At 48.7% G+C, this 26325-nt stretch overlaps 2 protein-coding genes across 3 annotated transcripts in view; both read left to right on the top strand.

The window, feature by feature from the left end:
• The window catches only part of FBXO42 (F-box protein 42), an 88848-nt gene extending 76609 nt beyond the window's left edge, over positions 1 to 12239 (top strand). The window contains exons 5-10 of the mRNA XM_080655293.1: positions 3586 to 3739; positions 4098 to 4208; positions 5544 to 5640; positions 6121 to 6177; positions 6851 to 6967; positions 7433 to 12239. Of these exons, the coding sequence (XP_080511419.1) occupies positions 3586 to 3739; positions 4098 to 4208; positions 5544 to 5640; positions 6121 to 6177; positions 6851 to 6967; positions 7433 to 8548 (1652 nt within the window). The 3' untranslated portion in view covers positions 8549 to 12239. The remainder of the gene's footprint in view (positions 1 to 3585; positions 3740 to 4097; positions 4209 to 5543; positions 5641 to 6120; positions 6178 to 6850; positions 6968 to 7432) is intronic.
• Positions 12240 to 19918: 7679 nt separating this feature from the next.
• On the top strand, positions 19919 to 24606 carry CPLANE2 (ciliogenesis and planar polarity effector complex subunit 2). 2 transcript variants are annotated; one of them, XM_080655294.1, is made up of 6 exons: positions 19919 to 20140; positions 20529 to 20677; positions 22011 to 22163; positions 22732 to 22856; positions 23170 to 23306; positions 23528 to 24606. In XM_080655294.1, the coding sequence occupies exons 1-6, from the start codon at positions 19974 to 19976 to the stop codon at positions 23775 to 23777; spliced, it is 981 nt and encodes a 326-aa protein (XP_080511420.1). In that variant the 5' UTR covers positions 19919 to 19973; the 3' UTR covers positions 23778 to 24606. The 2 variants fall into 2 exon arrangements, with proteins under 2 accessions (XP_080511420.1, XP_080511421.1); XM_080655295.1 differs by lacking the exon at positions 19919 to 20140 and having other exon boundaries at positions 20429 to 20677; positions 23528 to 24604.
• The last annotated feature ends 1719 nt before the right edge of the window (positions 24607 to 26325 follow it).

The raw sequence follows: 26325 nt of genomic DNA, 5'->3' as shown, positions 1-26325 counted from the left end.
AACTGAAATAGCTTTGTTTTGCCCCATCACAATGAGCAAGTATCACTTTTTGCAAATTCAGCCAGTACAGAAAGGCTTTTATAAAGAAGAAAGTGAAAGTCATCTGTAATCTTACCATTCAGAGAGATCAACTATTTATAGGCCTTCTAGACTTTCTTTATGTGTAATGAACACCTATAGGAAAATAGATTATTTTTAATGGGCTCAATTTGCCTAGATTAAAATTCCTTCTCTGACACTCATTGGATGTGTGGCCTGAGGAAAGTAACCACTCTGTGCCTCGGTTTATTCATCCAATCAGTGGAGATTGTAATGGTGCCTACCTCCTAAGGGTTTTGAAAGGATTAAGTGGATTAATTGTGTGTAAAGTACTAGGAACTGTGCCAGAAGCATAGTGCCCATCAGCTGTTAGCTCTTATTATTCCATGTTTTGTCACTTGCTCCATTTAGTTTTTACTTAATAGAGCATGGGCATTATTCTAAGACAGATATAGAGAGCCACACGATATTTTTAATTGTCACATTATATTATTTTATATGGATATTCCTTGATCTATTTAAACACTGCAAATGAACATCCTTGTATCTAATTCTTTTTTTATTTGTCAAGCTATCTCATTAGATTAATTTCTAGAAATTAAATTGCTGATTTAAAGCACATGCACTTACAAAATTTTTTATGCACATTGCCCAGTTTACATTATAACTTTTTGTTTCTATGCTTTTGTTATTTTATGGACCTTTGGTTGGCTGCTTTACTTATACACTTGATTTTAAAAGCCAGGATTTTCAATATCTCAAATCCAAATCCAAATTTCATTCTGGAAGGTTTTTCTGCTGAAATCTGTTGTATATATAGGTATACTAGAGGCCCAGTGCATGAAATTTGTGCCCCGGGGGGGGGGGGCAGCCCCCTCAGCCCAGCCTGCCCCCTCTCACAGGCTGGGAGCCCTCAGGGGATGTCTGTGGGGAGCGGGCCTAAGCCGCAGTCCGGCCTCCCTCTGCGGGTGGTGACCGGGCTGATTAGGGGAAGGCACCAGCCCCATCACCCTGCTGCTGCTGCCACTGCCGGCTGCCGTAGCCGCCAAGGTGTTTTCATCAACATGGACTTCAGTCCCTTCACCATGAAAAAATGACAGCTTTCTTTAGGCATTTTCAAGATGTGTCTTTCATAGGATATGACATTTCTTTCTTTTTTTTTTATCCTTACCTGAGGATATGTTTCCATTGATTTTTAGAGAGCTTGGAAGAAAGAGGGAAAGACAGAGAGAAACATCAATGTGAGAGGGACACTTCGATTGGTTGCCTCCTGCATGAGCCCTGGCCAGGGAGGAGCCTGCAACCTAGGTACATGCCCTTGATCAGAATTGAATCCGGACCCTGCGGTCAGCAGGCCGAGGCATTATCCACTGAGCCAAACCGGCTAGGGCAGGATATGACATTTCTTAGCCTCTCCAGCAGTGGACCTTCATTTTTTCCTCCAGGAGTGGTGGAAAAACACTAGATCACCTTCTTGGATTCTTATTACCTAAGTTACCAAGAACATTCCGAGTGGGGGTGTATAGGGAGCTTAGCCAATGAGTGGTCAGAAAAGGTGTTTCCTCTGCAGCTCACGTGCAGAGGCTCCCCTGCTTTGTGTCCACTGGGGTGGGGGCGTGCTTCAAGCCCCGCTGCGGCTGCCTGGAGCGCGCCCTCAGCCCTGCATTGTGTCCGCTGGGCTGGGGGCATGCTGCCTGCCCAGATGCCCTCCCTCCCTCTGTGGCCGGGGCGCGGGACTCTGGCCTTGTCACCGGGGCGACAATGCCAGCGTTCCACCCCAGCCACTATGGGCACCACCGTCTTTGTGATGGAGTGACGGTTAACTTGCATATTATCCTTTTATTAGACTAGATTCTTTACTTTTCCAACTTGTTCACAGAACTTATGAGTTCCAGGGTAGGGACAAGAACTTGCTTTATTTGCTATTTCACAAAAGAAATCATCTTTGGGTAACACGAGCGTTTTAACTAGGCCATTATAGTATTTATTTAGTGATTCTAGTTGGGCAAGGGAGCTTCCTCTTAGAAAGGCAAAGATTTTTAACCAGAAATAATGAGACTCTATGAAAGACAACCGATCATGAGTACTCATGATTCCTGTGGGATAGGAGGGTATTAAGAACTAACTGATTGAAGAGAGCTGTTCCTAGAGAAGATTTGTTTCCGTGGTGAGATCCTGCTGCTTTAATGTCTATTCTGTTAGGAAAGTGTTCAAAAAAACTGATGCCACAAAGTATTCTTGGATGCTTGCTTACTCCATATTCTGAGGACTGGTACCTTCTCAGTAAATTATGTAAAGTTACTCTTAAGTTGGATCCCAAGAAAGATAGTCCTCTGTTCTACATTGTTAGCCTCAGACCCTGTAATTGACACCATTAAAGCAGCGTGAGGACTTTTCAACCCATGTTCCCATAACCCTGCTGAAGGGGGAGGCCAAGCTATCCCCCCAAATTAGAACACCTCAACTGCTATCAGCTTAATATACTACTGTGATTCCTTTTGCTTAAAATTTCCTTTGAAAAATTGGATCCTGTATCTTTAACAACAGCAACAACAAATTTACTGATACCTGGATTTTGAGATAAAATACTTTGGTCTTCAGCAAACTAATGGCAGCATGTAGAGTAAGGGATTGAAAGAAATAGCAATTGTTTCAAAGACAAAAGCTCTGAGAATGACGCTCCTGTGGGACATTTGTTATCCCTGAAGTTTTCCAGCATAAGCCAAATTTCTGTTGTTTCAAAATTTAGTCAACATAGCTAGCTCAGAGGTCCAGCCTAGAGGGCCTTAGTAGCCACTGTTGTGAGGTCTACAGTTTCTTTGGAATTCCTCATGTCAAGCCTTGAAAGTCTGTTCCCATTGGTGCTACTGAGGCCCATAGCTAAGGGCCTAGAGGTCGCTGTGTTAACATTTCACTATAGGACAAATGAGAACTTCATTCTACCTCCTTTTTTACCTATGTTTGGTAGCAGCAGTTATTTTTTTTTTCTTTCTTTATTGATTAAGGTATTACATATGTGTCCTTATCCCTCCATTGCTCCTCCCACTTCCCCAGCAGCAGTTATTTTTAAGTAGCACCCAGGTACCTAGACTATATATATACATACTCCTCCCTGAATCACTTACATTCTTTCCTTTGTACTCTCTATTAAGTGTAGTAAAGGGATGGGCAGGAGAGTCAACATTTATTGAGCACTTGCTATGTGCCAGGCACTGTGCCAGGTGCTTTGAATGTATTATTTAATACACAAAACAACCTAATAATTGAGATACTCTCATTCCTAATTTCAATTGATCAAAAAAAGACTGAGAGAGGCTAACTTCCCTCTAACTCAGGTTTCTCTGTTTCAATTATAAAAAAATGTATAAATTGGTGATGGTTTTCTCTCAGACCTGCAAACCCAGTTTTGTCTCCCCCTTTCTCTTATTCTTTGTAGAACTGGTTCCCGTTTGTTACTCTTCCAGGGAAAGGTTACCTATAGACAGCCTACCCATGGCTTGTTGTAAGAACCTGAATCCTAACTATGCTATTATTGACTTTTCCCAGGGTCCTATCCTTCTCCCAAAGCCGGAGCGACTCTGGTCGTGTACAAGGACCTGCTGGTGCTGTTTGGTGGCTGGACACGGCCAAGCCCTTATCCTCTACACCAACCTGAGAGATTTTTTGATGAAATACACACTTACTCACCCTCTAAAAACTGGTAAGCCACAAATATAAGATCTTTTCAATCTGGAATAAAATGTTTTAAATGAATGGATTACTTGTCTCTTGTGTTCAGAAATCTTGAGGGTTTGATGAAAGCTATGGACTCTTCCCAGAAAAATAATTTTACATATTTATGGATTTTGCCTATAGTTTCAGGTTTCCAGGACCCTTAAAATCTAAAGTTAAGAACCCTTATTTCAAAGAAAAAAAGTAGAAGAGATTCATTCCTCTTTCAAGAAAAATGAATTTGCCAGGTGAAGAACAGGGAGCTCTTAGTTTTGGCTACTAAGTCTAGGAGTGCTGTGGATCCAGATGATTCCTGACTTCTTGGCTCCCTCCTGTCTTTATATTAGGTGGAACTGCATTGTGACGACCCATGGGCCACCTCCCATGGCCGGCCATTCCTCCTGTGTGATAGATGATAAAATGATTGTCTTTGGTGGCTCCTTAGGATCCCGGCAAATGTAAGTATATTGATTTGCTTCCTGTCACTCTGAAGGTAAACATTCCTGGGAATAACAGTCAGGGTCAGTATTCCTGAACATGGTTCTGTTTAGTTATCACACCCTAGCATTCATTTTTTGATCCCCTAGTCACATGCCACTAAGAGGAAAACTTGCTCCATAGAATCAGGTCTTTGTTTGGCATGTGGTTCTGTTTGGTGGGATCAAATTCTGATGGCACCTCCACTTTGTCTGCTTCTGTCTGTGCCTACAGAATGCCACCTTCCAAGGAACAGAGTCCTTTTTCCTGCTGTCCTTTATGAACCAGTTCATGCCCTTTGGGGCTTTAGGGAAGGAAAGAGGTAGATTAACAAGACAGGTGGGAATGGTTCACTCTCCAAATGGGATGAGTTGGGGGAGTGGGTAGGAGCAAGAAAACTGTGACAGGTCTAACACACTTCTGCTGTTCTCCATACCCACTGCCCTCCCCACCTCTGGCCACAACTGGCCAGCTCAGACCAGAGTCAAGAGCCAGAACACTCCATCTGAATCACTATCTGATTTGGCAGTGTGAGGAGGTTTAAGGCTTAAGGTATTGGCGCTCTTATTCCTGTGTTCCTGGTGTGAATAAATGACCTTATAGAGGGGACTATGAAATATTCACTGCCATCTAGTAGTCTGTCCTTGCCATACTGTTCCCTTGGGGGTTGGAGATGCCAGTTTGTCTTTGATAAAACCACAGCTCTCATTAGCCATGGTGAAATTACTTTCTGTAACCAGAATCAATAAATCAATTTCTCCTGACAATGAAAGAGCTGACTTGAATAATTTTTTTTCTTCCTTCTGGTTTTTGCTTTTGAAAGACTATTATATCTTGGCTCTGGCCGGGTAGCTAAGTTGGTTAGAGCATCATCCCAATACACCAAGGTTGTGGGTTTGATCCCTGACAGGACACAGAAGAATCGACCATTGAATGCATAATTAGGTGGAACAATAAATTGATGTTTCTATCTGTCTGTCTGTCTCTATCTCCCTCCCCCCTTCTTTCCTTCCTTTCCTCCCTCCCTCCCTCTCTTCCTCCAAAATCAGTCAATAAATTTTAAAAAAGAAAGACTATATCTTGACCAGTAGCTATTTCCTGCTATCAATTAACCCTTTAGGTACTAGTGTGTGATTACAGAGTGAGTCCGTGGAAAGAGCAAAGGTTTGAAGGTCTTGAGATGGGTTCCAGGGAAAGGAGCAGAAAAAAAATACAGTTTAAGTGCTAACTATGAGTTTGTGGGGCATCTTTATAAATGTAACTTTATTTATATCAGTAGCTCCCAACTCCTTCATCTTTATGTCCTTCTCTTACAGGAGCAATGATGTCTGGGTCCTAGACCTTGAGCAGTGGGCGTGGTCCAAGCCAAACATCTCTGGCCCCAGTCCTCATCCTCGAGGTGGCCAATCTCAGGTGCTCAAGAATTAAAATAACTATTTAGCAAATACCGTAACATCTTTCTGTTAGGATAGGAGAGGGAGGAGAGGAAATCTGGTGAGATGCCAACATGCATAAGCCAAAAGAGAATTTGTCATTATTTTTGCTGGTATTTGCTTTTCAACTTCTAATGGGTTATATTTATTTTTAGTGGCTTTATATTATGCCTCTCCCCAAAGCATTTACTTTGCTGTTTCACTTCTTAAGAGAACCCTGCATTTAATGTGGTTGACACTCTTATGTTAATATTTGATCAAAAAAGAATATATCCATTCAGGTGACTCATCATTTGTTCACAGGGATCAAATTTGACATGGGAGAATGGAGAGCTTATGGAAATTAGAAGTAATCCTCTCATTTGGGAGCTGGGAAGGCTATTTTCATATATAACTGAAGCATAGGAGGTCAGATACCTTTGTCTTTATAGTTTTATTTTAAATTTCTTCCTGTCCCCAGATTGTCATAGATGATGCAACTATCTTAATCCTTGGAGGGTGTGGCGGTCCCAATGCTGTAAGTATTGCTGCTGTGGCATTCCCGATGCACCTGCTGCTAAGTGTTCAAACTCGCTTCCCCTTCCCTTCTTATAAGACTGTTTTTGTGACATTTTCATTTAAAGAGTACCTTTTCCATTTGGGTATATAGCCTTTGTATTTTCTGGCCTTTTTCTCTGCTTTTTTTTTTTTGGGGGGGGGGTGCTTTTAATCAGTGACATTCATCTCTTGAATATTCATATCTATATTCTTCCTACTCTCACTTCCTCTTTTGGCTATACGGTTTGCTGCTATCATTTCTTTCAAGGAGGGATGGGACAGAAAGGCAGATTGATAGCTGTTGGAGAGTATATGGAATTTATTTTAAAAATGCAAGTTCAGAAAGTTATGGATATGTATTATCTACCTCCACTCCCTACCCTCACATACACACACGTACAACCACAGGCAAAATTCAAAACCACTTAAAATCAATTCATGGGTCACAAGAACAATTTCTTGTGCCTGGCCACTGGTGATATATGAATGAATGAAGGCACAGATGAATGAATAACCAAAGATTTTGCTTTTCTTTCTGAATAGCCCATACCCTCTCTAGACCAGACAGCACAACTTTGAGATTCCAGTTCTGTGTGTGTGTGTTTTGTAACATGACTCACACTTGAGTCCTATTGTTGGTCCTTCTCTTACAGCTATTCAAGGATGCTTGGTTGTTGCACATGCACCCAGGTCCCTGGGCCTGGCAGCCACTCAAGGTAGAAAATGAAGATCATGGGGCCCCAGAACTGTGGTGCCATCCAGCTTGCCGGGTAAGCAGGGAACTGACAGGCTAGCAGGAGGGGAGGTCCTAAACTGTAAAACCAAATTAATTTGTCATATTTCCAAGCAAATTTGTATGGAAAATGAAAACACTTTGATGTCACAAAATAGGTGGACATTAACCATAGCTCTTGGGAGTTTCTCACATATACAAATCACTAGAAGAGAAAACTTAGTGGGCCCCAGTCATCCTTTTAAGTCCCAACTTTAAGCATCTCTTTGTCTATAAAATTTTCCCCAGGAACCCCCAACCAAAGAAGGATTCCTCCACTCTATCTTTATTCTGTAGACATAATTCTAGTAATAGCATACATCCATCTCCCCTTTAGCCTAGAAAGCAGCCTACATTATTTTCATCTCTGTATCTCAAGTGCCTATAAATTGCCTGGGTCATGCATAAAATGTTTGATAATTGAATGAATGATCAGAACTGAGCACAAGTCTTTTGCTTCCAGGTGGGGCAGTGTGTGGTGGTCTTTAGCCAGGCTCCCAGTGGGAGAGCGCCACTCAGCCCGAGTTTGAACTCTCGCCCATCACCTATCAGTGCCACTCCTCCAGCCCTGGTTCCTGAAACCCGAGAGTATCGCTCTCAGTCTCCAGTAAGGGGTATGGATGAAGCTCCGTGTGTCAACGGCCGCTGGGGAACTCTGAGACCCAGAGCTCAGAGGCAGACCCCCTCAAGTTCCCGGGAAGGAAGCCTTTCCCCAGCCAGAGGAGATGGCTCTCCTGTCCTCAATGGTGGGAGTTTATCTCCAGGAACAGCAGCTGTAGGTGGCTCTTCCTTGGACAGCCCTGTACAGGCCATATCTCCTAGCACTCCATCTACCACTGAAGGATATGACCTAAAAATGGGACTTTCTTTGGCTCCTCGACGAGGATCACTACCAGATCAGAAAGATCTGAGATTAGGATCAATAGATCTGAATTGGGATCTGAAACCCGCTTCTAGTAGCAATCACATGGATGGTGTGGACAACAGGACAGCTGGGGGAAGCATGAGACATCTTCCTGAACAGACGAACGGTGTGCATACCCCACCACATGTGGCCAGCGCCCTTGCAGGAGCTGTCTCCCCAGGTGCCCTGCGCCGGAGCCTAGAAGCCATCAAAGCAATGTCGTCCAAGGGCCCCTCAGCCTCTGCAGCACTAAGTCCTCCTCTGGGATCTTCTCCAGGCTCCCCTGGGAGTCAGAACCTGAGCAGTGGAGAAACGGTGCCCGTTCCCCGGCCAGGGCCAGCCCAAGGAGATGGACATTCCTTACCTCCCATTGCCCGCCGCCTGGGCCACCACCCTCCACAGTCCCTAAATGTTGGCAAACCCTTGTACCAGAGTATGAACTGCAAGCCCATGCAGATGTATGTGCTGGACATTAAAGACACCAAGGAGAAGGGGCGGGTCAAATGGAAAGTATTTAATAGCAGTTCTGTGGTCGGACCTCCTGAAACCAGCCTGCATACAGTGGTACAAGGCAGGGGTGAGCTCATCATATTTGGAGGACTGATGGACAAGAAACAGAATGTGAAGTACTATCCAAAAACCAACGCCTTGTACTTTGTGCGAGCAAAGAGATAATGTTCTAAACCCCTTTCCCTTTCTTTGGCTTTTAATTTGGAATTTTCCAGCGTGCAAGCATTTGGACAGAATTAGGAAAACAAAGGACAAAATTACTCCCATAAACCAAAACCCCAATTTCCAACCTCACTCACTCCAGGCTGGGATCAAATCTCCATTAAGAAAAAATATATATATAAATGTATATTATATAGCCAACTCTGTTTACAAAGAGGGAGAGATCTCCGTCCTGGTTCAGATAAAATTGTTGCTGTGTTTTAGCAGAGGCTGTGCTGCCTTTTCTACTTTGCTGATAACTAGACCAAGAATTTAGGGAACAGACTAATATCAGAACTTTCCTAAAGAAACTGAAGAGCCCCCTGTAAATCTTTATGTGGCCTTCCAGTTAGAAAAAGAAAGGCAGGATGCACAGGTAGAGGTTTCAGATTCGCGTGCTTCAGGTGCTGGCAAGGTAAGAATAACCTGTAGAAAAGTGTTTCCCCTTCTCTTAAAACCACAGAGGACCTATGAAAACCTCTCTTTACAGTAATGCCCTAAGGCTGGCCCCATTCTGCCCTTTGTGACGGAGGGCAGTTACCCAGCAAGGGATTTCGTTCCATGTTCATGTGCCCGGACCATCGTGAAACAATGTGTGTACAGCGACACCTGTCCACCTAGTGTCCATTGGTCTTCTGAGTGCTCCCTCCATGTCTCAGAAAACATTTTGGTATCTGATTTTATGGAATACCCTGACAATCATATTTGGTTGCAAGTTGCCAAAAACCACATTTGTTCTCCTTTTCCTTCCTTTAAAACTTGATCTTCAGAAGCTGCCTTTTCTTCTCCCCACCTTTTTTTCATAGGCAGATTTTTTAAAGTCCTAAAACCTTTCTCATTTTTTTGTTTCTTTTACAAAGCTCAAGTGTCCAGAGAAATATCTTAGAAATTTCTGGAACACTTTCTCTGGTGTCACTAAGGGGCCGGTAGAGAATTCCAAATGCCAGTATCGTGAGAGATCCTTGAAGCATTAGAATAGACTCTTTTTCCTTATGAGCTTCTTTTTACTTCCAGAGCACAGTGGGCGCATCCATCCATATTTATAAAATGTGGAAATTGATCCTGAGAGGGAATCCCAATAACAGTTCCTTCTAGAAATTATTTTTGCCCTTGTTGTGACATGCATTTTTTTTGTCGGGCTATTAACCAGTGATTGGGTTGAATGACGTGTGCTTGACCTCTTTGATGTGTGCCTGACCTTGGAAGCAGCTCCTTCTTTGTAATTGTCTCATTGATGTGTCACCCAGACAAGGCTTGGCTTTTTACTTTCATGTCATTTCTGAGATAAGATGCAACCACCTTTGGTGATACATGGTCTCTAAAACTATGGCCTGGACACATTGGAACTACTTAAATATGGATTTTTATTTTGTGTGTGTGTGATTTCTCATCAGTGGAAAGAGGATTTTTATTTTGTCTTTAAGATTTAAATTTCAAAACATTGCATTTCCCATCCCACCCTGCCCTTTTTCTTGTTCACATTTCCCAAGTACAAGCCTGCTACAGCTGGCCCTGGGTCCTGGCTTTCAGCCAGCACTCAGCAGGCTGTCTGATATGTATGTTTTCTCCTGTTACATCATGTTGAGTCCTTTTCCCTAGCCATCAGCTTTTACAATGTGGTCTTGGTGGGAAAGTCCCCCTGGTGCCAAGCCCAGGAAAGGGGCAGCTCACCGGGAGGGATGTGTGTTTCAGAAACTGCTCGATGTGCTCCCTTGGATGAGGGAACTACCATGTGCCTACTAACTGTGGTGTCCAGCTGCTCACAGCTCAGCACTCAGCTTTTCAGACTCCCTGCTCTGGGGCTGCTGCTGGTCCTTCTTTGGCAAAGACTGTTAGATCATGGGGGTGGTCCTTACTCACAAGAGAAAGCTAGCCTGGAAGATTAGCAATTTTGGTATTATTGATGTTGCTGAACCATGTTTATGACATTGCACTTGTGCATGGACAGTGCCTCCAAACGCAGTTCTATTTAAATATAAAGTATTTGGAAGCCTGAAAGTGCAGATTCCAGCTCTGTAATCTTTCCCTTTGTCCTGTGGCCTTCCTAAGCCAACTGTTAACTTGTTGATTCCTTCTGCTTTCCCCAAGTAGGCAGGTAACAGAGAGGATTCCTTCAGAAAGTAACCCGGCTCCTCAGAACTCTCTGGCATCCCAGTATTACCCACACCACTTGGAACCAGACTGTCCGTTTACAGCCCTTTAAGAAAAATCTGCCTCGTCTCCACCCAGTGGTGTCTGTCTTGGTGACTCCTGGGCAGTGTGGGCGTGAACCTTGGGAGAGCCACTCAGCACAGTCAAGGCGATTGCCTCTTCAGGGCCTGTGAAGCCACACGGGCGTGGAACTGCAGGTGTCTCAGCTGAGGTGGCCATTTCCACAGCACCGCGATACTTCAGTCAGACCAGGTTTAACCACAACTCTGGTTTTGATATGATGCCAATTTTTGTCTTAACAGTCACTGAGAAAAATGAGACAACATATTTTTTTTTAACCCTCAGGAGCACCTAAAGCAAATATTTATCAGTATTTAAGTATTTAAAGTACATTTTGTTTCTACTTGAAGCTTTAACCCCTTCCATTCCTGCAAGTGTGCCTTTGAGAGCCCCTGTGTCATATTGACCTCCCACCCCCTTGTTGCCCTCAGTGGGAATTTTAGTCTCTTACCCTCGTGGACAGAGCTTCCTGTTTTCTCCTTCTGCAGTCTGGGCAGCAGAGAGGGCTCTGTCTTTTTGTTCATGTTGTACACTTGGGTGGTGGGCTCCACAGTCCCCACCTAGCCCACATTTTGGGAGCACAAATAGGTGTCAAGCTGAAATTCAGTTGTACGGCCATCTTGGGCTTGCTCTCCTTTCAGCCCTTCTGGATTGATTTCATTTTAATGTTTGAGTTTTATATCAAGAGCTGAAACCATGAACTATCCTAGGAACTGAGTTGGAACTCTTTTAAAGAAACAAGAGGAGGAAAGAAAACTAACAAGAAATCTTGGCTTTGGAGGACAGAAAGCCACCAGCTGATGGAGAACAAAGGGATGTTGCCCTTGCCTCTTGCTATCTTTCTGGGTTTCCTTCTGCTTTGCTTCTTTCCTTCCCCTTAAAAGTGATATTCCTGGTTGGGTTGTCTGTCTGTCCTTGTCCCTGTGGTGATCCTGGCATGGTGATGTGCTCTGCTTTGCATTATCTGTGGTCTCTTACCAGCACACAAATCTGGGGAGGATCCGAACACATCCGGCGGCAAGAAAGCTGAATTCTGAGGCCTGGGTCCTGTGCAGCCTCCCCACAGACTGCAGAAGGCATGTTCTGCATGGTCACCAGTAAGTGGCTCCCTCACCATGATCATTGTCAAGTGAGAACAATCCTGAGGATTTGCCTCCATCTGTACTCTCTCTCCTTGCTCAGCTCCCCTCCCACCAACCAGGGTTTATGCCAGCGCACCCCCCGTGTGCCCTGGCAAAGCTGGTGCTGAGTGATGTTTCCCATACAACTCAGGGGTCCCAGGTGGCCTATCCTGAGATGCTCATTTTAGGCGCATAATGGTGTAGGAATGAAAAGTGGATTTGATTTCATTGATACTTAAATCACTGTCAATTTCATTTTTTTGTTGTCTTTCCCTGATGACTTTTTAGCAATTTAACAAATAAAACAAAATGGGCAGAATTGTCTTAACTGTTTTATTGGTAGAAAAGAAACAAAACTGTGATGGAAGCGATTGAGGTTAGAAATTAAAGTTGGAAGCAGAGTAGTTGGAAAGCTCTCTCTGCTTCGGGAAGGTTGTGTTTGGGGGTAGAGGTGGAGAGTTGCTCTTCCCTGAGGACAAGGTCGTTGAATGCTAAAGCAGCTCTCAGTCAACCTTGAAGGACTCGGTGTTTCAGAGCCTCAGTACCGGGCAGTGGAGACCCGAGAGAGGTGATGAGCTTGAAGCAGAGACCCAGGGGCTAGGTTGACATCTACACCGTCAATGGCCTAAGCAAAGATGGGGACACAAGGGTCCAGGGTCTTGAAACAGCATAGCAAGTGGTGGTTGGGAACGCAGGCCAGAAGCCCTGCAGGCCTGGGCTCTACTCCCTGCCTTCCCCTATTTACGACAGCCTTGGATGCAACTTTTCTTACCCATGAATGTAGTTTCTATTTTAAAGGATCATGAGTATTAATTAAAGTTGGATGTGAAAAGCACTAGCACAGTGCCGGGCACATAGTAACTGCTCAAAAAATGGTGGCTCTTATTTACAGTTAGCTCTTGAAGGAAAGGCAGAGCCCAGGGTGTCCGCTGTTAGCATACCCGTGCTGTGGAGGATGTGTGTCTGCAGTTGTCTGTCATCTTTTAGACGTCATGAGAACCTCAGAGGTTTTTGCTTCTCGAGAGCAGTAAGCAGCAGCTGTTGCCATAAATCAGGTCAGAATTGTCTCAGTTGTTTAATCTCCCTTTTAGACTTACTCTTTGGCTTGCCAGTCAGATTTGGCCTCCAGCACATTCTTCTGCCTGGATTTAAAGGCACATTTAGTTAGCTCCCAATCTGGAAGTATCAGTTGGGGGCTGATGACATGAGTATGCCCACCTGTGTGGGAGTATGGGAGGAGCCAGACACCATAAGGGCAGATGGCTACAGCCCTGAAGCCATTTGCTGAGTATGTGCCAGTTCCTTATACCCCTGGGTCTTTGTGCCAAGTGCTTTCTCTTCATTCAGTACATACTGAACATCAACCTGTCCCAGGCTCAGGCTCTGTAGGCCTACAGCTCTTGTCCCAGGCTATAATATGAAGCTCCCATATCTAACAGCACATGGTCTGCTGTTGTCTCTGCTGTTTACTGTGCTCTGAGGCACACAGCAAACTAGACTGTGGTGTGAGGCAGGGCCTTGGGTGCAGAGGGCCCAGCACCATGTGCTGACAGCTACTGAGTTGGTGGTGGTGGGGATAAATGATAGTTTCGAATGCTTCCACAGTTGCCCTTGAAGAAGGGTTGGGCTGTACAAGGTCATGTGGCTGGAAGCTCTAGAAAAGAGATGTCAGGGTCAGTGGGACGAACTTTGTTATAGTCAGAGCTCTGTGTAACGTGTGGAACCAGTTTGGCATTATGAGGAATTCAAGCATTGCCTGGACCGCCAGTCTGTGGGATGTTGTAGAGGAGGCAGTGCATAGGGTGCCAGTGATGATTGGTGGTCCTGGGAAGGAGGAAACATCGGTGCTTGGGGAAGACTCCACATGCCCAGCCCAGAGGTCAGTCCTGTCAGGCTCGCTGACAGCATCCTAACGCAGTCTGCCCGTGCCAGAGGCCATGCTCCTGACCACTGATGAGCCTGTTTCTCTTCTGAAGGAGATCAGAATGGGAAAACAGCAATGTGATGGGCTCCAGGTCAGAGGATGTGTGGGAGCAGAGAAACGGGAACTTGCTGATTTGGGTGGAAACCTTAATGTCAAGAATATAGCTCAGAGAAGATCCATGACTCAGCCAAGGCCTTGCCGACCTAGCACTGCACTCCGTGGCCACTCCCATGCATCTGGGTCTAAGTTACAGCATCTCGCTGGGGAAAGGGCAGCTCCAGACTGTCCTTTCTCCTCGGGTCTTTGCAGCTCCTCTCCAGCTGGCTCTATGGGGAGGCCGTGCAGGACTCACTGACTCAGACGGGGGACGAAGGCCTTGCACATGTCACTATCCTGAGCCGGCTCTTCAGCCCGAGACCGCCTCACATCCTAACCCAGTGAACCTGGGAAAGACCAGGCTTTGAGCACCCTCAAGTCCAGGCAGGACAGGAGGCATCGCCTCGACATCCTGGAGGCTGGCCGGCCAGCTTATGGTGCTGCCGCACTTGATTGGGGTTTACCCTTGCTCTGCTGTGACTTCTCGCCTCCACCAGGCAGAGGGGAGCATCCCCAGCCGAGGTCTGCCTTCGGTTTTCTATGGCCATAACTATCCCTACCCACTCCTCTACAATGCACGACAAAAGCAGCTCAGCATTCTTGTGGATTCTTTATAAGGCAGTGATTTCCCCATTGCTGGAAGTGTTCTATCAGAGAGTAATAACTTCTATGGGAAGGGATGACAGGTGATTTATGCATCAGATCAAGAACGGGACCAGCCTGGCCAGCGTGATTCAGTGGTTGAGCATCGACCTATGATCCAGGAGGTCATGGTTCGATTCCCAGTCAGGGAATATGCCCAGATTGCGGGCTCAATCCCCGGTGGGCATGTAGGAGGCAGCCCAATCAATGATTCTCCCATCATCATTGATGTTTCTATCCCTCCTCCTTCTCTGAAATAAATAAAAATATATTAATAATAAATAAATAAAAGAATGGGACCAAGGGACCACTCTTTCAACTCTTGAGACGTTCTGTAGACTCTGAAAGGACTTCCTAGAGAGGATGCAGGACAGGGACAAGGGCACACAGACTTTTGACCAGGAAAGACCTTGGTTCAAAAGCTGGCCCTGTCACTTTGACCACCTCTGAGTCTCAGTTTTATCACTAAAATAGCAATGATGCTGCCAGCCTCACAGTTTTTAACATTTTAGCTGGAATCAGCAATTATGTTAGTCTATGAAATGGGTGTTATTCCCCAAAAGAACCACCTGGGGGCACCCTGTGCAAGAACTTGAGTCTTGGGTGCTCTGCTAGAGGCAAGCTTGAGAAGGAAACTGAATGTCCTGGAAGAGAAAAAATGCCCATTTTCCTCTGACCTCTACTGGGTAGGACCCCTTCTCTGGCATCTGCCGTGCTTCTGAGCACCATTGCCAGGCTGGCCTGCCAGCATTCTCTGCCCCAGCCCCCACCTGTGGGAAAGCCAGTGTTTTCCCCACGGGGCTGGACTCTGGATCCAGACCCTGTCAGCATGCACAAAGCCAAGCTGTTTTAAGTAAATGTCTAAGAGGCTGGTAGAGTATGTCATGCCCCACACAGGGAGCTTGTCTGCTTATCCCCTGCAGAGAAGAGAAGGAGGGCTGAGGACCAGGCCTTACCAGACAGAAGCCTGGGAGGAAGAAGAAAGCTCCTGGCCCGGAGCCTGGTGTCTGGGTTGCCACCCACCCATAGGAAGACCAGGAGAGCCTAGGACCACCCTGAGGGTTACTCATCTCACTCATGCCCTGAGCGTGTACCAAGACACACAGGCGTGACTCTAGGTGCAGTGGGAAGCTCTCAGAGGGTTTGAGGCAGGGGAGTGACAGACACGAGGCTGTACAGGTCCAGGACACGAACGCTGTGAGCCCAGGTCTGGCACATTGCAGCCTCAAAAGAACTCCCTGGGCATGAAATATAGGATCTCCAAATACTATATTTAAAAATGGAATCTGGACATTTTTAATCAGCCCCGCTTCTAAGTGGAGTTGCCTGGTTCTTTGACTTTATTCCCAAGTGTGGCATGCCCAAGGGCAAGGTCTGCATCTCACTACTTCCTCCCAGTGTCTGACCGGGCACCAGTGCTCATGAATATCTGACAAATACATGCCCTAATCCACTCATGCCTGGAATGTTCACCCTGCTTCCTACTGGTCCTTCCAGGCTCACCCTCTTCAGGCCATTCTCCAAGCTGGAGCCACAGCCAGTTGTCAGTCAACACATTTGTATTAAGTTTTTACTATATTTCAGACATATTTCTAGGTAGTAGGGATTATTATGGGCTGAATTATGCCCCCAAAAAGTTCATTTGTGAAAATGCTAACCCCCAGTACCTCAGAATGTGATTATATTCATGAATAGGGTCATTATTGAAATGATTAAAGTAAAATGAGGTCATTAGAATGGACTCTAAACCAATGTGACTGCCCTCCCTAGTAAGAAGAGGAAATTTGGATACGGACTCATACCGAGGGAAGGCCATGTGAAGACATGGAGAAGATGGCCACAGACAAGCCAGAGAGAGAGGCCTGGGACAGCTTCCCTCACAGCCCCTGGAAGGAATCAACTCTGCCAATGCCTTGATCTCCAATTCTAACCTCCAGAACGAAATATATTTCCGTTGTTGAGGCCGCCCACCCTGTGGTACTTTGTTACTGCAGCTCTAGGAAACTATTACAGGGATATAACAACAAAAAGATGAAGTGAGCCTCCCGGAGCTATGTCCTCGGTGAAGGAAAGAGACGATACATTTTTAAATTTCAGGACCAAGAACAGGATGATATGAAAGAGTGAGCCTGGGGTACCGGGGCAAATCCTTGAGCAGTGGAGAGGGAAGGCCTCTCTGTGCAGGTGCCACTCACCCCGAGACCGGAGTGGGAGAAGCAGCCGTCCATGTGAGCTCCTGGGAGAGGTGCAGAAAGCTCCAGGTGGAAACTGCAATGCAGAAAAGCCCAGGGCCATTCAGATATTTATAAGATCACTCACGGGCCATACAAAATCATCAACTTAAACATTAGCCTGCTATATTTGGTCAAACATTTAATTAACTCACTCCTAACGCCTTGGCAGGGCCAGACCAAATGATTTCACGGGCTTTATAAGGATGTGCCCCACTCCTGCCCTAGAGGAACAGAAAAAGGCCAGGGGCCCTGGCTGGCATTGCTCAGTGGTTAGAGTGTCCTCCTACCCCCCTCACTGAAAGGTCTTGGGTTCAATTCCCTGTCAAGGGCATGAACCTGGGTTTTAGGTCAATTCCAGGCCTGGGTCCGAGTGCATGTGAGAGACAATCAATGGGTGTGTTTCTCTCACATCAATGTTTCTTTCTCTCTCTCCCTCCCTCTCTCTTTCCCCCCCCCCCCCCCCCGCATTCCCTTCCCCCTTCTACTCTCTCTCAAAATCAATGGAGAGGGGAACTCACTAGACCAAGATGGTTCACAAGCTTCCTTCTGAAATGCAATTCTAACCACCTCACTCTCAGGCACCAATTGCTGTCTGGCTTCCTGTCCCCAGCAGTGGTGTTTATCTAAATTAGGTCTGTGGACTCTATTATGGACTGACTTGTGTACATCTCCCACACACACCAAATCTATATGTTAAAGCCCTAAGTCAGATAGGGCCCCCCATATGACTTATTTGGAGATAGGATCTTCAAGGAGATAAAGTTAAGTGAGGTCATAATTGTGGGGCCCTAATCCACTATCACCGGTGTCCTTATAAAAAAAGGAAGAGACACCAAGAGTGTGTGCAGACACAGTGAGAGGGCAGCCTCCTGCAAGCCAGGCAGAAAGGCCTCACCAGAAACCAACCCTGCGGCACCTTGATTTTGGACTTCTAGCTGCCAGAGCTGTGAGAAGATACATTTCTGTTGTTTAAGCCCCCCAGTCTGTGGTAATCGGCTATGGCAGCTCAAGCAGACTGATACAGAGATTAACTTCCCCGACTGCCCAGTGCTCTCCTTACAGGTGTGGGGCTCACAGACTCATCGAATGCCCCAAAGCAGAATCTGGGGGATGGAGCCCAAGAATCCATGTTTTGAATGAGCTCCTGGTGCTCCATGAGCTCCTGAGGGCAGTGAAGACTGATTTCAAAAACGAATCCTCTGGCCACCAGCTCCTCTGACCACCAGCCTTCCTCTCTGTGCCAGTGAGGACCTCCCATCTTCTCTGGCCTCAGGTTAACTGGCGAGTTCATTCTGCCAAGTTGCTCCATTTCCTCCCACTCCCCCTGAGCCCTCCACAAGGCCAGCCAGCACAGGCCTGGATGTGGAGTCTGGAAACCCAGAGGAAAGTCAGCTCTGAGCCCTAGCACACGGAGAAACTATTGCTGTGAATAACCTAGCTCTGGGCAAATCCCGTAAGGACTGCAGGAAGGGGCACTGAGTGACCGGGGAGTGTGGGCAAGTTTCAAGCACAGAATCCTGTAGGAGTGGTTATGCCTTTGTGGTATCTCTGCCTAGCTGCAGTGGAAGCAAGTTGAAGGAAGTGCCCTGCCTTACACATCCTTGTCCCCTCCACCCTCTCGGATATAATGGGCCTCCATGATTTGTGGGTTTGCGGTCCTCGGGCGGCTTCCAGCTTTACAAGGAGCCGCCCTCCAGTGGCTGGGGCAAAGTTAAAAACACAAGGCCTGCCCTAGCTGATCTGGCTCGGTGGATAGAGCATCGGCCTGTGGACTGAAGGGTCCCAGGTTTGATTCCTGGTCAGGGCACATGCCTGGGTTGTAGGCTCGATCCCCGGGCCGGCGGGGCGGGGGGTGGGGGGGTGGGCATACAGGAGGCAGCCGATACATGATTCTCTCATTGATGTTTCTCTCCCTCCCCCTTCCTCTCTGAAACCAATAAAAATATATTTTAAAAAAATATAAGGCCTACTCTGGCAGAACAGATACATACTTCTGAGTCCTCAAACCCTGGGTTCTGAGTCTGGTTTTCCACTGACCACCTGTGTGGTGTGGCCTCAGACAATCGTGTAGTTTCTGAGCTTCCTCGTCTGTGAAAGAAAAGAGGGATAATATTTCCTACACAGGTTTCTTTATAGAATTAAATGAGGCAACCTCTGCTGGCCTTCAGTAAAGGCTAACTCATAGGTTACTCCTTACATAACGGATTTGCCCTACTGAAGGCACTGCAAGAGGACACTGGGAAAAATTAAGTGTAATAGAGTGTAATAGACAACCTCTCAGTAATGCCCCACCTGCATCCTGTCCAGCCAACAGGCATTTAACTGAGCACACGCCTTCGGGTAGCAGGCCAGCGTTGGAACAGTGGAAACGGGTTCATGGCCTCAGTGCCGAAACTCAGCTCCAGGAGGGCAGGGAGACCAGGCTGAGCACATAGTAGGTGCACAGTAATTATTGTTGAATGAATGGGGTGAATCGATCAATAAGTGACTGGAAGAGCCTGGCAAGTGTGACTCAGTGGTTGCGACCTATGAACCAGGAGGTCACAGTTCCATTCCAGGTCGTTGCGGGCTTGATCCCCAGTGTGGGGTATGCAGGAGGCAGCCGATCAATGATTCTGTCATCATTGATGTTTCTCTCTCTCTCTCCCTCTCCCTTCCTCTCCGAAATCAATAAAAATATATTAGAAAGAAAGAAAGAAAGAACTGACTGGAAGGTACAATCACAGTGTACAGTAGGCTTTGGACTCATACCTTGAGCAAGTCCTTTCATCTCCCTGAGCTGCTGTTTCCCCACTGTGAAGCCAGAGGTGTTTAACTCATCTCGAGGCCCTGCAGAGCAGGATTAATACAATAATAATAATAATAATAATAAGCACTGCTGTGGACAGGGCAGTGCTCAGTATTGTAAGGAATCCTGGGAGGTGACAGTATTTCACCAACACTCTGTAGAAGAGGGAACCGGCACGGAGAGGCAGTGGACCCTCTCCTCCTGCAGAAGGGGGATTTGATTACTTTCAGAGGGAAAACGAGGGCTCCGCCTCAGCAACCGAGAACCTTGGTCAGAGGATGTCACTGAGCGGCGGCAGCCACTGACGTAGGAGAAACCAACCCTCCAGCCCCGCCCCGAATCAGGCAAGCCAATTCCGCCCCCCCGCGTCGTCATGGCAACACTCGGCACATGCGCCTCTTACACCCGGACCTGGCCCGGTGGTTCTCAAAGCCAAGAGGATTGCAGGCCCCGCAGAAGCAGGCCGGGTGGACTGGGCAGCTGGAGAGGGAGCAGGAGCGTGGGAAGGACTTTTAAAGGGACACGCGGGGACTGCAGATGGTGAGGGCTGGGGGCCCCGGAAGTCGGTATGGAGGAGGCAGAGGAGAAGCAGGGCTGTGTGACCTCTCCAGGAGGTGACCAGGGAGAAAGGAGCTGTGTAAATGCCCTCGGAGCAATATTGGGATGGCTGCCCCCCCCAGGGAGAAATACGGGGTAGAAGGGACTATGGAATTACACTTTCTGGGTAATAAGAGGTAGAGGGGGATGAGTAACCCCCCAGGACAGTGAAAGGGAGCGTAGACTGCTAATGGGGTAATAAGGACGATGGGACTCCATGCCGCTCCACCACCCGAGGAGGGAGCTAGGACTCCGCGGAGCCAGGCGGCAGGTTAAGAGGGTTCACAGGTCCAGCTTGGGACAGCTACCCTCTCCCTTCCCCTGCCCTCAGCATTCTGCCATCTCCCACCCCGTCCCGGTGCCCAGCCATGGCCAGACCACCCGCCCCTGGCTCAGTGATTGTCCCCGACTGGCATGAAAGCGCTGAGGGCAAGGAGTGCCTGACCTGCATCCTGCGCAAGAACCGCCGGCGGGTGTTTGGTAAGTAACCCCTTTCCCTCCCCGTCCCCCACCCCCACCCCCAGCCTGTCACTTGCCATTCCTTAGGGAGAACAGTGTCCCCTGTCCCTGGAAGGGGGGGGGGAGGGGCGCATAGAAGCAGGGCAGTGAGGGCCTTTGGCACTGCATTTCTCAGCCTTGGGACCTCTGGTCTATCCCTGGGGCCCTCACCCCGAAATCGCCTTAGAGCTAATTCCATCATCAGAGCCAGGATCATGGAAACAGGCGAAACCCTGCCAGAAACTACTGTCACCAGAGAGGCTGTTGATTGAGCCCTCACCCCGTGCCAGGCCCTCTGCTGGGCACTTGACACAGCAGACTCCGGTTTCACCTTCTCCGCAGCACATCTCACCGACTTGTTAGACAGCGAGTAGACACAAGCCTCTTTCACACCCTGCTGTCTGCAGGATAAGACACTCCTGTCCCCAGGATGACGCCATCTCCCCAGGCGGGGCTGGGCCGGCAGGCCAGCGACGGGCCTGGCATCGGCTGTGAGAGTCCAGCTCTGACCAGGAGAGACAAAGCCCCAGAAAGCTTCAAACCAGAGGATGAGAGGGCACCCCACAACCGAGGACTCTGAGGTCCTATGCCTATAGATGTAGCATCATTTTAGACTTTTTTATTTTGCAAGTTTTAAATTAAAAACATTCAGAGCCCTGACTGATGTGGCTCAGTTGGTTGGAGCGTCATCCCACACACCAAAAAGTGGTGGGTTCGATTCCCGGTCAGGGCACATTCCCAGGTTGTGGGTTTGGTTCCCAGTCAAGGTGTGCACAGGAGGCAACTGATTGATGTCTCTCACATCCACGTTTCCCTCTCTCTCTCTCTCTTCCTCTCTCTCTCTCTCTCTCTCTCTCTCTCTCTCTCTCTCTCTCCCTTCCGCTCTCTAAAGTCAATTTTAAAAATTATAAAGATCTTGATATATTAACTGTAAGGAGTTTACTTATAGTAATTGAGAATGCTTTTGCTGATATTTCTCTACTGAGGAAAGAATTATGAAACACCTTGCTTTTACATGTGAGAAATCTAGGGCATGTGATAACAATATCAATACAAACCATCTCAGGCATCAAACTTAAAAAAATAATTTGCTTTTGTTTGGAGTGGGCTTGGCCCAGCTCACAGAGCAGAGTGTTCTCAGCAGAGCTTACCCAGGGATGCCGCTTGTGTCCCAGGCCTCGGTAACGAGAATAGAGAACCCCAGGTGGCTGGCACTAAAAAAGCCCTCAGAGATGGAGTTGTCCCACCCAGGGTCTGATGGGGCAAGACGCTGGGTGGGACAACCTGACTGCACATGGCACCCTTCTTGCCCCAGGGCTGCTCGAGCGACCAGTGCTGCCCCCGGCTGTGGCCATCGACACGGCCAGCTACAAGATCTTCGTGTCTGGGAAGAGTGGTGTGGGCAAGACGGCGCTGGTGGCCAAGCTCGCTGGCCTGGAGGTGCCCGTGGTACACCATGAGACCACTGGTGAGTCCATCCTTGGAGTCCTTCCCTGGGGTGGAGAAAAGACTGTCCCTGGACCACACAGCCTGGGGTTTGAAGCAGCCCCTCTATTTGTTCTGCAGCCGTGGTCTGTCTCTTCACCTCTCTGAGCTACATTGGTCCTCTGTCCAACAGGGATAATAGTATCAATCCCACAGGGTTGTTGGGAGGTTGGTACTAGAGACAGTGGTGGTAACATGCCTAGCATTGAGTGGTGGTAACATGCTGGCGCAAGGTAAGTGCTCAGAAAACACTAAGCTTTTCTTGTTTCCTTCCATTGGATGCTGATTGACCATCACATTCCAACATCCTCCATGTCCTGGGGCCTTTGGGTCCCCTTGTGCATATGAGTGAAACTTGGTTGTCATGGCCGGGTCCAGGGCAGGTCAGTTTCCCTCAGACTGAGAATTCTCCCGGGTCGGGGACTATGCTTTCCCCATCAGACTTGGACCCTCGAGGGCAGGGACGTGTTCTTCCAGTTCCTTCCTGGCCCCCCCGATCTCTCTCCACCTCTGCCTCTCCCACGCTAAGTGGCTGACCCCGGCCTCCCCAGGCATCCAGACCACCGTGGTATTTTGGCCTGCCAAGCTGCAGGTCAGTGAGCGTGTCGTCATGTTCCGCTTTGAGTTCTGGGACTGCGGGGAGTCTGCGCTCAAAAAGTTCGACCACATGCTGCCGGTGAGCAGGCAGGCGGGCCTGGGTGGGTCCCGGAGGGGCTGGTTGCCTGAGGTGGGCCTCTGAGTCCAGGTGTCTGAGCCCGGCCTGCTTGGTTTGCAGGAGCCAGAACTGGGCTTGAAGGGGCTGAGGGTGCTGCCCCTGCTGGGAGAGCTCTGAACTGGCACTGGGGACTGGATCCCAGCCACTCACTGCTCGGGCCTCAGTTTCCCAGTCTGTGAAAGGAGGGGTTGTGCTGAGACTTCTCAGCGTCCTGCAGCAGACAGGAGGGTTCTGGGCCCGTGGTACAGCCTTGAGTGAGCCTCTCCATCCCCAGGCTTGCAAGGAGAAGACGGACGCTTTCCTCTTCCTCTTCTCTTTCACCGACCGTGCCTCCTTCGAAGACCTCCCTGGACAGCTGACCCGCATAGCAGGCGAGGACCCTGGTGTCGTCAGGATGGTCGTTGGCTCCAAGTATCCTGTGGGTGGCCCCTAGGACTGTCAGAGGCCACACTTGGCAAGACATGCAGCCTACCTCTGCCCAGCTGTGGGTCCAGCCCCATAGGCTTTATCCTAAAGGCTGTAGCAGGGTCTCCCTCAGACCCTGGGTGTGGGGCTCCAGGGAGGAGGAAGAGGCTGAGTGTGATGGGATGGTTAGCAGTGTTGCCCGGCCAGGCTCCTTAACCCTCCTCCAGGTTTGACCAGTACATGCACACGGACGTGCCTGAGCGTGACCTCACAGCCTTCCGGCAGGCCTGGGAACTGCCCCTCCTGCGGGTGAAGAGTGTGCCAGGGCGGCGGCTGGCAGATGGGCGCACGCTGGATGGGCGGGCTGGGCTGGCTGACATTGCCCATGTGCTCAATGGCCTGGCGGAGCAGCTGTGGCACCAGGACCAGGTGGCAGCTGGCCTGATTCCCAACCCTACAGAGAATGCCCCCGGCTGACATGAGTGGGCACCTGTGGTCCTTACTCCTGACTCTCAGGTGACCCAGAGCAGAGGATGGGACCCAGGACCTAGGGCTTGGTCAGGAACCTTGATCTCATCATGGGGACTGGTCAGGGAGGAAGGTGGCCTGTGAAGACGCTGCCCCAGCAGCACTTTCCTTGCAGAATTCATAGCATGAGGTGCAGACACAAGGCTTTGTGGGGCAGTGGTTTGAGGTCCTCTGGCCTTCTCCCTTGGCCCTGGGGGCCCAGGCTCTGGAAACTGAAGAACTGCATGGGCAGGGCCCCAGGACTCCAGCATCTCCCCAACCTCCTGCTTTCCCTCCCCTTCTGCAGCACATAGGGAAGATAAGATGACTGGGGAGAGAGGGGATCTCAGCTGGGCCCTGCACCTCAAGTGACTTCAATCAAGAGCCCATATTACAGAGTTGGGCAAAAGTAGGTTTACAGTTGTTTGTATGGAAAATAAGACCATCTATATATATACATATATAAACGCCTAAGGGACCATTACAACTGGTTGACCGAACGACCGGTTGACGAGTTGCTATGACATGCACTGACCACCAGGGAGCAGACACTCAAAGCAAGAGCTGCCCCCTGGTGGTCAGTGTGCTCCCACAGCCAACCTCCTGCAGTTGGCCAACCTCCCATGGTCCCTACCCCCGGCCGGCCCTGATCATCCCTGATTGGGACTGGGCGAGAGGGCCCTGATCAGCCCCAATCGCCCGCCAAACTGAGGGACCCCACCTGTGCATGAATTTGTGCACCGGGCCTCTAGTAATTAATAAATAGTAATACAAAGAATAAACTCTGTGTTTCACATACTCACAACTGTATACATTTTGCCCCACCCTGTAGTTGAGGTAATACCATCTGCTGTATCAGAAAAAAACCCTAAAGTCTCAGTGGCTTACCTCTAGAAGTTTTTTTCTTATGTCTCACCTCAGGTGGAGATGAAGGTGGTTTTGGGGTCTTGGCTCCATGCATTCACTCAGAGACCCAGGCTCTGAGATCTTCAACACATGGCTTCCCAGTTTGCCCTGGGGCATCACCATCGAGTGAGCAGACCAGTGAGTGCAAGTGAGAGGTCACCAAGGAGGTTTCTGTGGACCTGGCCTAGGGCGGTGTGCCTCATTCTGTCCACATTCCTTTGGCCAACCCCTAGTCACATGCTCACACGGAGTTGTAGGGGAGGCTGGGAAATGTCCTCCTGTGTGTCCAGGAGGTGAGCCCCCCACTCTGCAATGCCTTTCTTGATCGTGAAGCTGTCAGGCCAGGCTTAGGACGGGGGCCCTGCCAGTCTGGGGGAATCAGAAAGCATCATGGGCCAGGTGGGGGTCAGGGAGTGAGCTGGCCTGTGGGCAGCTCTGCCCTGTGGGAAGCCAGCAAGGACAGGAGCAGGAAGATGAGTGAACTTGTTCATTTTTTTAAAAGTATTTGTCTCTTTTTAAAAAATATTTTTAATTTTTATTTATTTTTTTTTTAGAGAGAGAGGAGGGGAAAGGGGGAGAGAGAGAGAGAGAAATATCCATGTGAGAGCGAAAAATCGATTGGCTGCCTCCTGCACACGCACTACCAGGGATTGAGCCCACAACCTGGGCATGTGCCCTTCTGGGAATTGAACCAGCAACCTTTCTGTACACAGGACGATGCCAGGGCTGAACATGCTCATTTTTGGGTTTCACCTGACACTGGTGAATGCAGGCTAAAGTGAGGGTAAAGGGGTGGAGGGTGCTGACTAAGGACCTTTAAACTTTCTGAAAGTCCCTTATGATACCCCACTGGCTCCATAGATTGACCCCTGGGCTGAGGCCTGGCCTAAGTCTAACCCAGCTGGCAGGGCCCTGGAGGTCTAGGTTTAGTGACCCCCAAATCCAGCTGGCCCTTGGAGACCCTCTTGAGAAGTCAGCACTGGCAACTTTGTACACCCACACTCACATGTGATCATGTGTGCACACACACCAGCACTCCTGAAATGCCCTCCCCTCCTAGCACACACAGGAGGCTCATACATACCCCCTGCTCACACTCCTGAGCACACTGACTGCCTGCCTGGCACTTGCCACATCTGTCTACCTTGGGCACTGCCCATAAGCTTGCCAACCCTTCCAGGGCCTAAAGGACTGACCAGCATCTTCTTACCACCAACTCTGGTTCACAGCTGAGGCCTGAGCTTATCTCATACCCTAGAGAAGGAATGTCCCTGAGCAGGACCCCAAGACTCACAGTGGCACAGCCTGTGGGCCATAGACCTTCCCACTGTGGCCTCCAGCTCTGCTCCCAAGCAGGCGGCCTTCAGCTTGGTCCCCTCTGTTCTTAGCTCCTGTTGACCTTACCCCACCAGGGCAGCAGCAAATTGTGGGAGTGGGCCCCAGTGAAGGTGGCCTCTGGGCCTGAATATGAGCCTCCAGCTACAGGTACCTGTGTTGTGATCAGCAGCTACCTCACACCCCAGCCAGTTATCTCTGGGCTGGCCAGGGGCACATGGTTGGTATTAGGGGAAGGTGGGTTGAGGACAGAGCATATGGGCTGACTCGATGGCTT

This window comes from Plecotus auritus (genome assembly GCF_963455305.1).
Source record: "Plecotus auritus genome assembly, chromosome: 2".
Lineage (NCBI taxonomy): Eukaryota > Metazoa > Chordata > Mammalia > Chiroptera > Vespertilionidae > Plecotus > Plecotus auritus.
The sequence above is the reverse complement of the archived record's forward strand: the minus strand, read 5'-3'. Positions and strand labels throughout refer to the sequence as shown.